General features: G+C 38.6%; 1 protein-coding gene across 2 annotated transcripts in view; it reads left to right on the top strand.

The window, feature by feature from the left end:
* The first annotated feature begins 229 nt into the window (after positions 1–229).
* Positions 230–16,037, top strand: part of GUCY1B1 (guanylate cyclase 1 soluble subunit beta 1) — a 49,661-nt gene continuing 33,853 nt past the window's right edge. Inside the window, exons 1-2 of one of the 2 annotated variants that reach the window (XM_004772038.3) lie at positions 230–374; positions 1,061–1,134. In XM_004772038.3, coding sequence (XP_004772095.1) covers positions 372–374; positions 1,061–1,134 — 77 coding nt within the window. In that variant the 5' untranslated portion in view covers positions 230–371. Of the gene's footprint in view, positions 375–1,060; positions 1,135–9,520; positions 9,670–16,037 lie in introns of those variants that run through there. The other variant, XM_004772039.3, reaches the window with a different exon arrangement.

The raw sequence follows: 16,037 nt of genomic DNA on the forward strand, positions 1-16,037 counted from the left end.
TCCTCCCCCAGAATTCATGCAAGAAGCAAGACTGGGGCTTCTCCGTCGTCATGTAATGGCCTCAAATGAAAGCCTTGTCACTGGGGCGGGGGCTGGAAGGCACTGGAGCGCAGCAGCTCAGAGAGCATCCGAATTCCCTCCTCTATTGCTGACTGGTTGAAAACTGGGAGGCAACGACCGGCCTCCAGCGGCTCGACTCCCCATTGGCTGCGAAGAGGTGGCAATCAGGGCGGGCCTAGGCGGCTGCGCGGCTTCCAGCTCTATGCTGCCGCCGCGGTCCTGTTGCGCTGTCGCTGCTGCAGCCGCCACCCGGGTCCCTTCGGCCGTGCGTCTGCGTGGGAGCTGCCTCCTCGGCTCGGGTCGCAGACACCATGGTGAGTGTCTCCAGTCGGGTTAGGCTGGGAACCTCACGCTGTGCCCGGCCTGGTTGTCCTAAGGAACCGGCCGAGCCACCCGAGCTTGGCGCGGGGGCAGGAGGATCGCACCGCGGGTCGCGGGAGCAGTCTCGCGGTCTTGCCTGTGTTCTGAGAAGGGATTTGGGAACGCTGGGGGTCGCGACGGGGGCGGTCATTGCCTTTGCTCCTCAGCGGAGGGTCCACCGCTCGGCACCATGCCGCGACTTCCCAGGCTCGGGAAGGGGTCTTGCGGCTGAGGCGCGGGGCATTTTCGGCTCAGACGGACCCCACTGGTGTGTGTGGCTGAGAGCCAATGGCGGGGGGAGCGCCGGGTTCGCGTCCCCTTTGCCACACTTGCCCGGATACCCCCTCCCACCCCCAAACCCCCACCCTCCTGCCTCGGAGCGGTGACAGGTGAGCGGAGGGGTAAGAAGGTGGCACGGCGATGGGGCGGACGGTGGCGGAGAGGATCTGCCTTTTATTGGGGTGGAGGTGTGGCGTCTCTGATGCCTCTCTTCAGCACCGAGTACCCCGAACAGAGCGGAGCCAGGGGCCAGGGGACAAGGTTAAACCAGAGTTGTGGCGGCTGGTGCTGCTGCCTCGCCCCCGAACCCCTTCCCACCTACCGCTGGTCCCTGACACTCAGGTCTCTCCTGTCCCTGCAGTACGGATTTGTGAATCACGCGCTGGAGCTGCTGGTGATCCGCAATTACGGGCCGGAGGTGTGGGAAGACATCAAGTAAGTGACGGGCCCCTCTAGCTTGGGCCCCGCTCTGGCGACGCGCGCTGCGTGTGCGTGCGTGTGTGTGTGCGCGCGCGTGTGCGCGCGCGAGGTGGGGTGGGGTGGGGGGCATCCCGGGGCGGCCCCCGCGATGTCCCCAGCGCCTCACTGCATCCTCCACTTCCTGCCTGGGTCTCAGGCGCGCATCCTTGGAGATGCCTCCGCCTGCCGCTCGCGGCTGCAGCTGCGCTCCCACGCTCCGGAGCCGGGACCTGGGGAGGAGGGGGGGCCGGGGCGGGGCCCTGAGGGCGAACCCGGGGAAGGAGCCCCTGGGGTCACCGCGGCCTCCCGACCCGGCCTGAGCGTGGGAACGCTCTGCCAGCGCCCGGGCGGCGGCTCCGAGCTTCTGCAAGCCGGGAGACTCCCACGCGGAAAGGGGCCCCGGGGACCACTAAGGCCTCCGCGACGTGCAAAGAGCCCGAGGCCTTAGAAACAAACAGGAAACCTTGGGTCGTTTAGAATTTACACACCTCGCAGACACATAAAATAGTTAAGCCTTTTTAATGCGCTAAACGTCGCTTCTCTTGAGATGATTTCTTGAGCTACTGAATCAAGTGCATTTACTCACTTGAAATAAAGTAAAATTGGAATTTTTTTTCTTTCATTTTCTCAAAATCTACCCCTCCCCTTTTTTTGGCTTCTACAAGGCTTCTTTGCAGGAGAGCATCTTAGTTTTAGTCTAGCACTGGCAGGACTTTGGACGTGGACGGAAATACAACAGACATCTGAGACTTAAAGCCTGTTGGAATGATGGGTCCTCTCCGCGGGCAGGTTGAACATTTCGGTCTAAGGAAATTCTCTCTCTTTTTCTTCTCTTACTCTGGCGAAATTTGCATTGAACTTGTATAGATAGCACAACCAACTAGTTATACCAAAACCATATATATGGGTTTTCATAGGGGAACGACAATCTGTCACATTGAAATGGAGGGAGAGGAAGTGATTACCTGAGTGGACTGAGGAGAGCACGTTGTTATTCTTTACTTTCATTTCCTGACCTCACTGATTTCATTTGTTTTATCAAGTAGGTGGTGTTTCAGGCAATTTTTTTTTTTTTTTGCTAAATACATTGCAATTGTTGGCAATCAATTCTAAAAAGTCTTATTATGCAGTTACATGACAATGTTTTCTTTTAAATGTCTGTTTCCATGGAGATGGCCGGATTAAATATTAAGCACTAGAATGCGACTTTCCCTTCCTTGGGTCTGTATGGTTGAGCCTGGTTTCATGTTCCATGAGCCATTTATCTTACCCACAGGACATATCAACATATAATAAAAAGAAGTGGGGATTTGGAAATTATGGATTGAATCAAATGAGCATTCAGGCACTAAAGCTTACTTTGGGATTTGAATCTGTTTGCTTTATTAATACCTTCATAATTTTTATTTTGCTCGTTAGAGTTAAAGAGAAGGCAGATGTCAAAAGCAAGATTTTGGGCAGTGTAATTTAAGTATGGGATTATCTTTAAGCCACTTTGTGAATTTATGAAAACATTCTGTGTATCTCCCACATGTTTTCTCATCTGTAATGTAGAAATCCCCAAATTTCTGGATGAATATGCTATGACAATATATCTGAAATTTTGAGAGCACAATAAAAGATAGTTATTATGGCTAAATAGTTATTATGTGCTTTAACCAAATTTAGAGTGTATGTGCCACCCATTATCAACTTAAATCATGGTTAAATACTAAGATGAAAAATTATACTTTATAGAGAAATGTATCAGAAATTTTCAAAAATTAAATTATCAAATGGTTTGTTTGTATTGGCTAGATTTTCCCCAGAGAAGGTCAAAATACCAAAAAATACTCAAATACCAGTGGTGTGAGAACTTAACTCTGTCAGAGTAGGCTAAGAATGTTGTTACATTCTACTTTTTAAAAACCATATTAATTTTTAATTAAATATCAATCTGGTTTAACTTATTAATTTATCTCTAAGTATTTTTGAATAGTAGTCTTAATCTGTTCAAGTCTTAATAACTCGAATCATTAAAAATCTTTTTTTCTGGTAAAATGAAACAAATCATATGAGTCTTTTTTATTTATACCCCTGCAACAATTATGTACCCCAGCAAGGGGAATACTATTTTAGTTAAACCAGTGTTGGAATGCAGGTGTTAACTTTGATCCTTTTTTGCCTGAGTGTCCCTTCTGTTGGAGCCCTTATTTTCTTGGGTACCATGGACAATCTGGGATAGATCTGGGATAGAGAACATTGCTCAATTTTCTGTGTTGAGAGGGATTAAAGCAGCGCATTGGTTCCCAACCCCTCAGTACCCCTGACGGGTTACTTTGCACTCCTTGGAAAAGCATTCCCTTAGCACAGCAAAGAGATGTTCATTGCATAGGGGCAGGAGAGGAGAATTTGGAGGAGCTAATTTGAAAATGTTCCTTGGAAGATTCTGATGCCTCCTTTCAATTTCTTCCTCTGCTCCAGGAAGGAAGGATCATGACCTTTATGACCAATGGTTCAATATGCAGTATACTTTCTGTTTTAATCTTTTATGAAAAACTAAATGTGTAATATTTTTCTTTTCTTTTTGGTCTCGGTAAGCACCAAATGTCTCTATCTTCCTTTTTTGGTCTGTGAGAAACTATGTAAATTGATATTTATAAAACTTAATATAACACTTTTTTTTTTTTTTTGGTTTAGTAGGAAATGGCCATCCATTCTTCATGAGAAAGGATGCCAAACATTTAATGACAAATAAAATCCTAAGTAACAGATTCCAGGCAACAAATGCTAAGTGGTAGGAGCCAAAAATGCTTCATTGTAAACTCTGTATCCACTTACACTCTTACCAATAATATAACCATTTCACAAATTCCTCCTTTTAAGAAAAAAAAAAATGTCTAGACTAAGCATCAGCAAACATTCTCTTAAAAGTCCAGATAGTAAATAATCCAGGTGCTGCCGGTCAAAAGTCAATATGGAGGATATTATGTAGGTATGGACATAACTGTTAAAATGTGACCATCTAAAATGTAAAAATGATTCTTTGCTCTCAGATCAGACAATCTGGGCAATGGACTGGATTTAATCCATGGGCTGTAGTTTACTATCTCTGATCAAACCACCAATACATATGAAAAAGAAAGAGACCTCTGAATCTACTTAAAATCTTGTTTTGTTGGTTTCTTTTCAGTTTTCAGATGGTCCTTTTAGAAGCCATGGTCGAAAGATGATAAAAAAAATCAGTAATTTCAGAGAAGACATGAAGTCAGGTTATTGATATTAGAAAAACACCTAACTACTTGATTTAATCATGTCTGTCATTCTTCCACCATCCCTGATGAAATTAATCATTGTATCAAATTAATGGATTCAGTTTTAGATTGGTTTAGCTTCCCTGAAACATAAAAATAGATTAAAAAAATTGAAAAAAAAATCTAACATGAATAAAGTTTATAAAAAAAAAACACAGTACCTTCCTAAAAACTAATTATTTTGCCTTGAGTTGAGCAGGCCAAGGAACAAATTAAAAATAGATTTGAAACTCCATAGTTCTGTACAATATGTAGCTTAGCCCTTCTTTGTCTTACTAAAAAGTACGAGATAAATAATTGGATCAAAATTTTAGTATGAGATTTGAAAGTGATATAATCACACTATTAGTTGTGTTTGGAGCACACAACTGTGTGTGCTCCAAACTCTGTGTGTTGGAGCAAATTCCTCTAGAAGGTTGTCAATCATCCTTCTTGAATAAAGAATTCATATATGTTTAGTATGGTTTTATCTGATTTACCAACAACAGGCGGCGTACCTTTTCCTTCATTGATTTATTCCTTTTTTCATTCTCTAGTTAAGCTTATTTTTATTTTTTAAATTTTTTTTCAAAAGATGTTATTTATTAATTTGTCAAAGAGATAGAGAGAGCACAAGCAGGCAGAGTGGCAGGCAGAGGCAGAGAGAAGCAGGTTCCCCACTGAGCAAGGAGCCCGATGCTGGACTAGATCCCAGGACCCTGGGATCATGACCTGAGCTGAAGGCAATAGCTTAACCAACTGAGCTACCCAGGCATCCCTCTAGTTAAGTTTACTTTTAATGAGCATAGTGTAGTTTTAAACCCTGAGGGTAGAAAAGTAAGATATACTCCCTGCCTTTAAATAAAATCTTACCATATTACTAACTCTTTTAAGAGTTGTTAGGATATTTTTGTCTTATTTTTTCTTGTTTTGTTCTGCCTATAACACAGACGTGGAAAGATTACTGCTCATAACTCAAGCATAGAAACAAGCTGATCTTCAGTTTTGAAATTAATGTATCTGTTGAATATGCTAATCACAGATTGTTATGGTTCATATAGGCAAGTGCTTTGCTATAAGCTAGTAATGTGACTTTTCCAAATTCCCTAAATTTTCTGAGCCTCTGGGAGTAAGGAAAACATAATTCCTGTTGTATAGAGTTGTTGTAAAATATTGAAAAATGTCCAAAAATGCTTAACACGGTTTTTGAAAAGTAACTGCTTAATAAATGGTAGCTATTAATTTCACTCTAGAACCAAAATTTTTTGACTTTTTTCTTCCCCAGCTCCTTTGAAAGATTGGACATTCTCCTTTAAGCAATAGTAGCTCATGGAGGTGTAAGAGACTAAATGTTCCTTTATCACTCTAGGATAAGTAGTAACTTCCTGGTCATTTTCATTGATTTTTCTCTTTTGTCCATTCTGTACAACTGGTACCAGTTCTTTGAATTTGAAGTGCCCCTAGACTCTCCTCTTCTTTTATTCTGGCTCCTAGCACTTTCTTTTGTACTTCTCCAACAGCCTCATGACTGGGTTTCTGGGTCTGACTGTCCCACCCACCCTCTCCATTCTGCAGATTATGGGAAAATTGTTACTTTCGTGACGCTGGTTCCACTTTGGAATCAATCTGACATTATGTTTTTCTAGTCCCCTCTCCCCTAATCCCTATTTATTGTTTGAAAATGTAGCAAATGCTCCTCCTATACATTTTATTAAAAAATGAATTAAAACAAGCAAAATAAGGCACTGTGCTTTGCCTTATTTTATTTATTTTATTTTATTTTTAAAAGAGTTTATTGTCTTGTTTTACAGGGAGAGAGATAGCGAGAGAGAAAGAGAGAGAGAAAGAGAGAGCAGACGCACTAGCATGGAGAGCAGTAGGCAGAGGGAGAGCAGGCTCCTACTGAGCAAGGAGCCTGATGGGGGCTAGATCCCAGGACTCTGAAAGACTTTTCCAGGTCAACTTTTTTCCTGCTTTATTGCTATATAATTGACACACAACATTGTGTGGGTTTAAGGTGTAAGATGTGTTGATTAGATACATTTATTAAGTGTGAAGTGATTGCTACCATAGTATTAGCTACCACTTTCATCATGCAGTTACCATTTCCTTTTTGTGGTAAGAACATTTAAGATCTACTCTCTTGCAACATTTAAGTATATGATACAGTGTTATTAGTTATAATGAACTTGTTAATCTTATAACTGGGTATATTAGCCTTTGCACAACAGCTCCCCATTTCGCCTACCCCCATCCCCAGGTAGCTACCACTTCCGTTTCTCTGAGTTTGTCCTTTGTAGATTCCACATATAAGGGAGTGCAATATTGTTTCTTGTTTGTTTGTTTTTGATGATAAAGCTGAGTTTCCAAGAGGTTAAAGGACTGTCCTAGGGATTATATACAGGAAGCTAAAAGGTCAGGACTCCAACCCTGGTCTTCTGGTGCCAAAGGTTAGAAATGCTTCTTTTAAGATAGACATAGGAGCTATTGTAATACACATACAAAAATGAAATCATATTAACGGTCATACCCAGAAACATCCTCAGTCCAAATTAAAGGAATAATATACAGATAAAAATAGGTAGATTGATAAGCTCACTAGCATTTGAAGTTATTCTTAGAGGAAGAAGTAGATGTCTATGTGTAAACCCCTTCATGTATCTGCCAGTGAGCTCTTCACATAGGACTCTCCCTAAACCTGGACCATGCCTGGTGAGCAACATGATACGTAGGTGATAGCATAGGTCATAGCCTGATCTCAAGGTTTTTCTTTGATGATTCGAAGTATCCCCCTGAAATCAAGCTAGGTCTTTGTTTTGAGAATTGAAAAAAAAAATCATAGAAACATTATTTAATTAGGTATTTGAGAGAAGAAGCTTTGCTCATTAATATCAGAGCCAGAGGAAAAATTAGAACATCTGTATTCTTCTTCCTTTCGATCTGTTTGGACATAGCTGTGGGTAATGTTAACGAGACATTGCTACTGTTCACAAAGAACAACATCCTTTCCACTCTCTTGCCTCTCTGCAGGATAAGGGACTTGAGCACATGTTTCTCCTCAGTGTGTTGGAAAGCAATAGTTATGAGTCGATAGCATGTAGACATTAACAGGAAAACACGCCTTAAGAAATCAGTAGAACTGGCCCAATTCAGAGAGTGACAACTCAGAAGACATGAGTACTTGCAGCTTTTCCATCTGCTTCTTTGCCTCATTGTTCATTAAAGAGGAAACTGTGGGAAAATGTTTTTTTTTTTTTGTCCAGTAAAGTGGAGCACCTTTTTAAAAAATTTTCCTGTCAAAAAATACTGAGGTTAAAGAAGTCTCTATTCCAGGTAAAAGGCAAATATTTGGAAGTATTTTTTATACATCTTTGTTATTGTGGTTTTAGATCCATTGTGTATTCTGATCTCCTTGCCATTTTTTGTCAAATCAAGAAATACTAAATTGTTGCTTAATCAAAATGCTTTGTGATCAATTTTCAGATCACTCAAACATGGAGACCTTTCATTTCAGTCCACGTACCCTGCTTTCTCTCAGCACACCAGCCTCGTGGGCCAGTTTTCAGTCCTGAAGACTTTGAATTTTATGTATCAGGAGAACATCTGTGCTTAGCAGATTTTCCTTCTCTTCACCCTCCCCATCCCCCACCCAGAAATGGAAATGTGTCTCAGCTTTGAGATGGAAAAACAAATGTGACTTCCTAAGGGAAATTTTCTCTCACCTCCGAAACTGTAGTTTTTCTTCATAATACCTACCAGGGTTTATAATTACATATTTCTATATTCATTAATGTTTGTTTTGTCTTAGTAGATTCTAGCCTTTGTAACAGTTACCTAGAAAAGAGCCTGGTATATTGTTGCCTTTTTCTTCTTCTCGTTCACTCTCTTTTTCCCCCATGTGTATGTGTGTATATGTTTATATATTATGTGTGTGTGTGTCTATATATAAAATATATTTTAATATATAAAATATCATACATATATTAAAAAATCCTTCACTTTTTTAATTTCCAGGGAGTAGAACACATGCACATTCACAGATTTTTTTTCTGTAACCAGGATTTATTATGTCAGAGTGATGACATTTATAACCACTATTTAACAATATAAACTGTTGAAATGGACTCTTTTTTTTTTTTTTATAGCAAAAGCAGGAGATAGAGCAGTATATAATGGGATCTCCTCTGGAAGAGTCAGAGTTCTTTTGTGTCATTTCCCTATGTGTATGGATATAATAAAATATTGGAAACACTATTGTTGGGGGCACCTGGGTGGCTCAGTTGGTTAAGCAACTGCCTTCAGCTCAGGTTACGATCATGGAGTCTCAGGATCGAGTCCCACATCAGGCTCCCTGCTTGGTGGGCAGTCTGCTTCTCCTTCTGACTTTCTCCCCTCTCATGCTTGCTTTCTTTCTCTCATCTCTCTCTCTCTCTCTTTTTCTCTCTCTCAAATAAATAAATAATCTTAAAAAAAAAAAAGAAAGAAAGAAACACTACTGTTGAATGACCAATTTCATATACCAGAAACCAGCTATTGAACTGGATTCAGGACAAGACTGAATCCTTTAGCAGGTATCTAAAAGCTGGGTAGATAATGGTGCTGTTTGAAGTTAGTGTTATAAACTGTAGATAAGTGTTTGTAATATGTAATACTGAAATTAAATCTAAAAACCTGATGAGAATGATCATCATGTCACTCAGTTTTAAATGTAACAGCTCTTATATACCACACACTTACCATAGAGTTCCTCAGCCACAGTCCCCAGGATTGAAATGTGCTTTATACTCATTGTCTCACTTAATCCTCACAAACACCAGAGAAAATAGAATTGTTTCATTGTCCTCATTTTGTATGTAAGGGAGCTAAAGCTTCATGACTTTAAAACCCTGTTTCAAATCACTCAGCTGTTAATCTAATGATCACAGCAGGAACCTGAACCGAGGTAGGCTTGCAATGATCTTATTATGTGCTTTCCTCTAAAGAGAAGGACCTCTGACCCTTCCCAAGGCAGCCAGTTTACCATGGGCCTGGGCAATTGCATGTGTATTAGCACTACTCATTTTTGTTTTTGTTTCCCTGGGCTTTTCAAGCACACAGACAGGTGATTTTGGCTGTGACATTTTTAGAGGTGGTTTTTATCCACCACCAACTAGCACATATGCTAAAGAAAACCAGAGCCTCAGAAATTTTGAGCAACCTATTTATTTTTAGAAGAACTGTGACTCAGCGGGCACACAAGGTGAGTTCACGATGAAGTGCACACACACAGATCTAAGTGCATTCATTTGTCTGATGAAGCTACTGAAAATGGTTCGCAGGAGATGTTTATGGATGTGTCTCAGAACTCAGGCAGTTACTGATGAGACCCTTGTGGCTGGCCACCTGTATCAAGAAAAAAAAATGCAATTATGTATCTAGAGTGATGTCACTTTGCTTCAGTCTGTGTCACTCTTGACAGCATTTATTGTTACTATTTACCGTACTTGGATGAGTAGACACATTGGCTTAAGGAGGGACCTTTATTAACTGAAAGAGACTCCAAGCAGGAAGCTGGTGTCCCTGCATTTAAAGGGCCAGTCTCTCCCCCTTGCTTCTCCCCTCTGCAGCTGCCTCAATCCAGTTTCTCCTTTGCAGATTCAGACTTAGTGCAAACCCATTACTGAAAATTGAGGGGTCATTAATACTTCACAAGCACTCAGGAAAAAAAAAAAACGTGAATTTTTAACTTTTTAGGTATTATATATAGTTATCTCTGTTTTATAAGCAGGGGCTTTTAATTTTAGTACTGGTTGGAAACAACTCAGCATTTATGATGTCCTTCCAGTACACTGAAATAGACCATCTTGGGGTTTATTGTCAAGATGACATCTACGTTCTGACTTTGAATTAAACTTGTTCTGAGATAATGGTTTCTAAAGACAATTGGTCAGGTTGATTGTTTGATGTGTGCTGACCTTTTCCTCCTGAGATCAGACCCTGTTTTGGGACTTTATTTTTAAGATGCCTGTATTCAGGGTCTACTAACACATACTTTCATACTTCTACAGAAAACCTCTTTACTGAAAAGTCAGAACCTTCTAGTATACTGAACTTTTCTGAAAAGTATATAACAGCAGGAATTCAGTGTCAGAATATGAATTCCATTTTTTGTACATTCACATTTCACAGATAAGCATTATCTCAATTATTGAGTTATGAGAAATGCTAAATGGATATTTATGACGAATCATGTACCTAGTCTTTAAAAATTAAATAGTGGGTGCCTGGGTGGCTCAGTCTGTTAAGCCTTGGCCTTTGGTTCAGGTCATGATCCCAGCGTCCTGGGACTGAGCCCCGTGTCGGGCTCCCCTGTTCGGTGGAGCTTGCTTCTCCTTCTCCCTCTGCTTGCTGCTCCCTCTGTGTGTGACCACTCTCTGTGTCAAATAAATAAGATCTTTAAAATAAATAAAAAATAAAAATTAAATAGTAGTTTGAAAACAAACTGCTCACTTTTGCCAGTCATGTTTGATTGTTTGATTTTTAGTAGGCGGTTTAAGAAACATGTGAGGGAAATGGGTTTAATTAATGCATTCACGCCTTTTAAAACATTTGTCCATTAATTGAGCACGTGTTCTATTCTAGCACTTGGGCTTGGCATCAGTGATTAAGAAAGCAAAATTCAAAAGCCAAAACCACAGAACATCACCGTAAAAATACCTATTGCTCTTCTGGGGAATGGTAATTAGTGTAAATAAATGATGAGTTTAAATCCCAACAAATAGCCATCATTAAAAGTAAGTAGGAAATTGCTACTAGGAAAATTGTTCATGCACTCCTACCTAATTTTTAAACACTTATTGTGGCCACAAATACATGGAGTATGATGGTTTCTTATTCCATCTTTAGGTGAAAGCTTAGTCTTTATTTTTTAAAAGTGCTTAGGGAAGGGCACCTGGGTGGTTCAGTTGGTTAAATGGCTGCCTGCCTTCAGCTCAGGTCATGATCCCAGAGTCCCAGGATTGAGTTTGGCATTGGGCTCCCTGCTTGGCGGGGAGTCTGCTTCTCCCTCTGACCTTCCCTCTCATTCTCTCTCTCTCTCTCTCTCTCTTAAATAAATAAATAAAATCTTAAAAAAATAAAAGTTCTTAGGGGAGACAGGATTTGTTTGTTCTTGGCTACTTGAATTAAGAGAATTTACCATCAAATGAACAAATTAAGTGCACCTTTAGTTTGACTCTTTTGATGCTGAATACAAATTCCCAATATCTGATTGTCATTTCTTTCCTTCTCTTCCTCCTCTTGCCCCTCCTCCTTCCTCTTCTTCAACAACTAGACTATTGCAGGTTGGCTGTATTGGGCATTTAATGGGTGGGAAAACGATTCTAAGCCCGTTAGGTAGACTAAATCTGCCAACCAACAGGACTCCAGGTAAGTACTGCTGTTCCTCTATTTCACAGATGAAGAAACGGAAATATTGAGAGGTGAACTGGCCCAGGCTTAGTGCAACCGCGTATGGAAATAGCTCAGCTGCTGCTTTTGCGTGCTTTGTGAGAAAACACTATGACTTATGGTACAGATGAAACCAGATGGGTTTCTCTCCATCTAGGTTTACTTGTTAACCAAAGAAAGTGCCTTTTTCTTTTTCCCACTTCATCCAACCTCATTTAAGCCACTTTAAAAATAAATCTCTCAATATGTCTTCCCTTCTGCTGACTTCTTTTATCAAATAATGCACCAAGTGCAAGATGTAATGCTTAGCCTAAATACAGTTCTTGAGTATATAGGTAAAGGTAACACAAACTACTGCAAGCGATACTATTTGGAAAGAAGGAAAAGCTGTATTCTTTTGGGTAATCTAAGAGATACTTAACATAGTAAGAAGCAGCAGGATATAATAACACAAACTCGGATATAAGATGATAATAGTTCTCTTGGTTGCCATTTGATATATGAGCACTATTGAATATATTCCAATCCAGTTTACTTCTGGTTTCATATGATATTTGCTGTCATCTGAAAGTTACTGGCAAAAAAAAAAGCATGTCCCAAATTTTTCATTCTTGAGAAAATTTAAGATTGTTTCTCAGAGCAACCTGTGGGGTTTTTTTCACATGTAAACTAAGTATAATTTAAATAACAGGGAATTACATACTTGCTTTGTGTATGCAACAATTTAAACAAAGTTAGTTCTCAGAAGATGTATTCTGAAAATCTAGAAAATTTGGTTAATGTACTTTGGCTGAATTCGGGTAATTTAAGCAGCAAAGAAACTGTCAAGAAGATAAACCTTAAATATTGTTAGAAATGTTCTATCTATATATGTGACACATCCTTTACTTTTGCTTTTAAGAAAAAAAGCTAGAAACTTATGGAGAATGAGGTGAGCTAATGTTACTTGAATTATAGAAATTGTTTATGTAATCTGAATATTAGCTTACTTCCCAGCTTTTCTTTGCTGGTCACCCTCTGTGGTTTTAAGTAGCTAGTGAAAAACAAAACAACAAAAAAAACAAATACCTCCAAGAGGAGTGAAGGAAGAGTGTAATGTCAGAAGGGTGCCTGTTGAAGCTTCCCTCGAAAAATATCTATTTTCAAGATGTATCTGAGAGATGGTTATTACCATAATCTCCGCACCTTTCAGAGGCTAAACCATTTGATAGCATAAAGCCTGAGCAAATATAAATTTGCCCAGAAGCTAGAAGAACAGTAATATTGAGAATTGAGACACACTGAGAAAGCCTTTCTAGTAGCTTCATTGACCATATTGCCTGAAATTAAGTCTTTTGCATGCTACTCCTTTGCACTGTAAATTCTCCTTTCCCCGAAGATGGAAAAAGATGAATGATTTACAGAAGAAAGGAAAATGGGTCCAGAAAGATTAGGTCATGGAGATCAGTTTACCTCCTAAATTCTTGCTGGGAAATTAACTTCTCAAGGAAGACTCTCATCATCCCTATCTTTAATACTGCGTCCTTCCTCTTCTTCCTACATCCCTACTCTCACCCCTTTATCCTCATCGACTTTGTTTTATAGCACTCATCACCTAATGGTAGGTTATAAAATTTGAGTAGATATTCATTGCTCATTGTTTCTGCCAGTTAAAATGTAAGCTCTTTGAAGGCTGGGATCTTTATTTCCTTCACTGATATATTAAAAGTACTTAGTTAAGTGCCTGGGGGCATAATAAGCGCTCAAATATTTGTGGCAAATACCCTTTTTTCTGGGGTGATAGGGAGAGAGTAATTAAAGAGCCACCTAAAATTTTGAAAGATTTCTAAGATAAATGTAAATAAGGAATCGTAAGTATTTTAAATATTCATTAGAATTTAGTGTGACATTTTTCAAAGAAGACAGTTATTTCTTTCCATGTACTGCTGTTTAATTTATATTTCAGCCTTCCTCAAGAGAGCATGTTGGGCTGATCATTTCAGGAAGTAAAGCTTAAAAGATAAGGGAGCTTATTTTACTAAAACAAGAGAGAGGAAAGAAGGAATGCATTGACTCATGGTTAGGGGATTTCTAGGGAAATAGTCATTCTTCTATTTTATGCAGAGGGATGGCGTATTCTATTTGTACCTCGTTTATTTACCTGTTGTTATGGATTGGTGAGTGTTTCTGAGCAGTTGAGTTTATTATAGAAATTTATGTTATCTGATTTATCCCAATTGGAAGAGAGAGAATACCACAAAGTGAGAATATAAATTAATTTATATATACTTTATTATATATTTAATTAAAATGTATCTATATTTTATTAGAATGCCCTAAATTAAAGGCTTCAAAATGCTGATCTGTTGACCAATGCTATTTTGTAATAGAATGTTAGTGACAAAATGAGAAGAATTAGGCTATCCATATCCCGCAAATCATCAATCCCTAAGAATTAATTACATAATTATATAGAAATGCAATTATTAACTACAAAGTTACTCATCACATTGTTTATACTTCCAAAAAAAATTAAAAGCAATCTAAATAGCTACTGAAACTTCAATGTCTATACAATGCAATTTTATGCAAAGTACAGAAATGTATTTAATAAAATGAGATATCCATCAAGTACTAAGTCAAAAAAGGAGATTTTAAGGCAGTATAATTGTGTGTGTCATACTTACAAGTATATTCAAGTATGAACAACTCAAATATAACAGCAGTGGTTATCAGGATAGTGGAGGGTTCTTTAAAAGGTTTCCCTGCCTGTATTTTATATTTTATATTCATATCTTTATACAATTAGAAACTAGAATGTACAAGATACATAATAGCATTTATCAAAAGGTAAGTCAGTGTTTGTACTGTACCTTCATAATTTGGGGGTATTTCACTGAAATCTGGTGTTAAAACTTGAAGTTTGGAAGATGTGCTCTCTTCAATTTATAGCTATGTATGTTCAGCAAATTGAAGACTTCCACATCTTATATACAACTCTTTAATTTTTTGAATACCTGCACATGGGAAGCACTATGATCATTAGTACTAAACACACACACACACACACACACACACACATATACACACATATTCACTCCTCAACAGCTTAGAACATACTTTTGCACACTGTATCTTACAGCGAGGAAGCTGGGTTATATTATGGCTCTTGTTTTTAAAAAGTTCTATTTAAACGTTTTTATATTTAATATAAATTAAACTATAATTATAAATCCACAACTTATAAATTATAAATACAAATGCTAATTAATAGATAATCAATAAATATAATAATAAATACATAATTGGTAAAATACATAATTGATATATATAAATAATTTAACTATAGCAATTGATACATATATAATAAATATATAAGTATATAATCAATATATAAACATACAATTCAAAAATGATTAAAATATAATAATTATCAATTTAATTTGATTATAATAAAATACATTTAATAATTATATTATTAAATATTAATAACGATTTATAAATTAATAAACATATCAATTTATATTTATAAATATAAATTAAATTATAATTAACTTATATTTAAAGGTTATATTATGGCTCTTGTTTTTAAAAAGTGGAGGTTTAAAGCTCATGTGCTTTGTGTGAGTTGTCCAAGTTCATTCAGCTGGTAAATTCTGGCTTCTGAAATTCAGATCTCTGTGCCTACCAAAATCAGGCTTTTTAAAAAGTTTTTTATGGGGCGCCTGAGTGGCTTAGTGGGTTAAAGCCTCTGCCTTCAGCTCAGGTCATGATCTCAGGGTCCTGGGATTGAGCCCCGCATCAGGCGCTTTGCTCAGCAGGGAGCCTGCTTCCCTTCCTCTCTCTGCCTGCCTCTCTGCCTACTTGTGATCTCTCTCTGTCAAAAAAAAAAAAAAAAATTAAAAAAAAATTTTTTACATGCAAGGATATGCACAACTGCAAGCAACTAAATGGTATGCTCTTAAGAACACAGGGAACTTTTTAAGAATATCTCCATCCCCCCTGGACCTAATATATGCCATCATTTGGAATTTTCTCCTTGAGCAGATGTCGGTATTCCAGCTACAGACAGTAGCTGTGAAACACAGCTTCTGCTACAGAGAAAGAGAGAGAAAGAAAGGGATTGTGGCCTGCAGCATTTCATCAGTAGCTGTTCAAGCTACTACTATGTTGCAAGTTCACCTGATGATAGTGGCTGAT

Source organism: Mustela putorius, unplaced genomic scaffold, assembly GCF_011764305.1.
Source record: "Mustela putorius furo isolate JIRA1106 unplaced genomic scaffold, ASM1176430v1.1 tig00000056_pilon_pilon_pilon, whole genome shotgun sequence".
NCBI classification, from domain to species: Eukaryota; Metazoa; Chordata; class Mammalia; order Carnivora; family Mustelidae; genus Mustela; species Mustela putorius.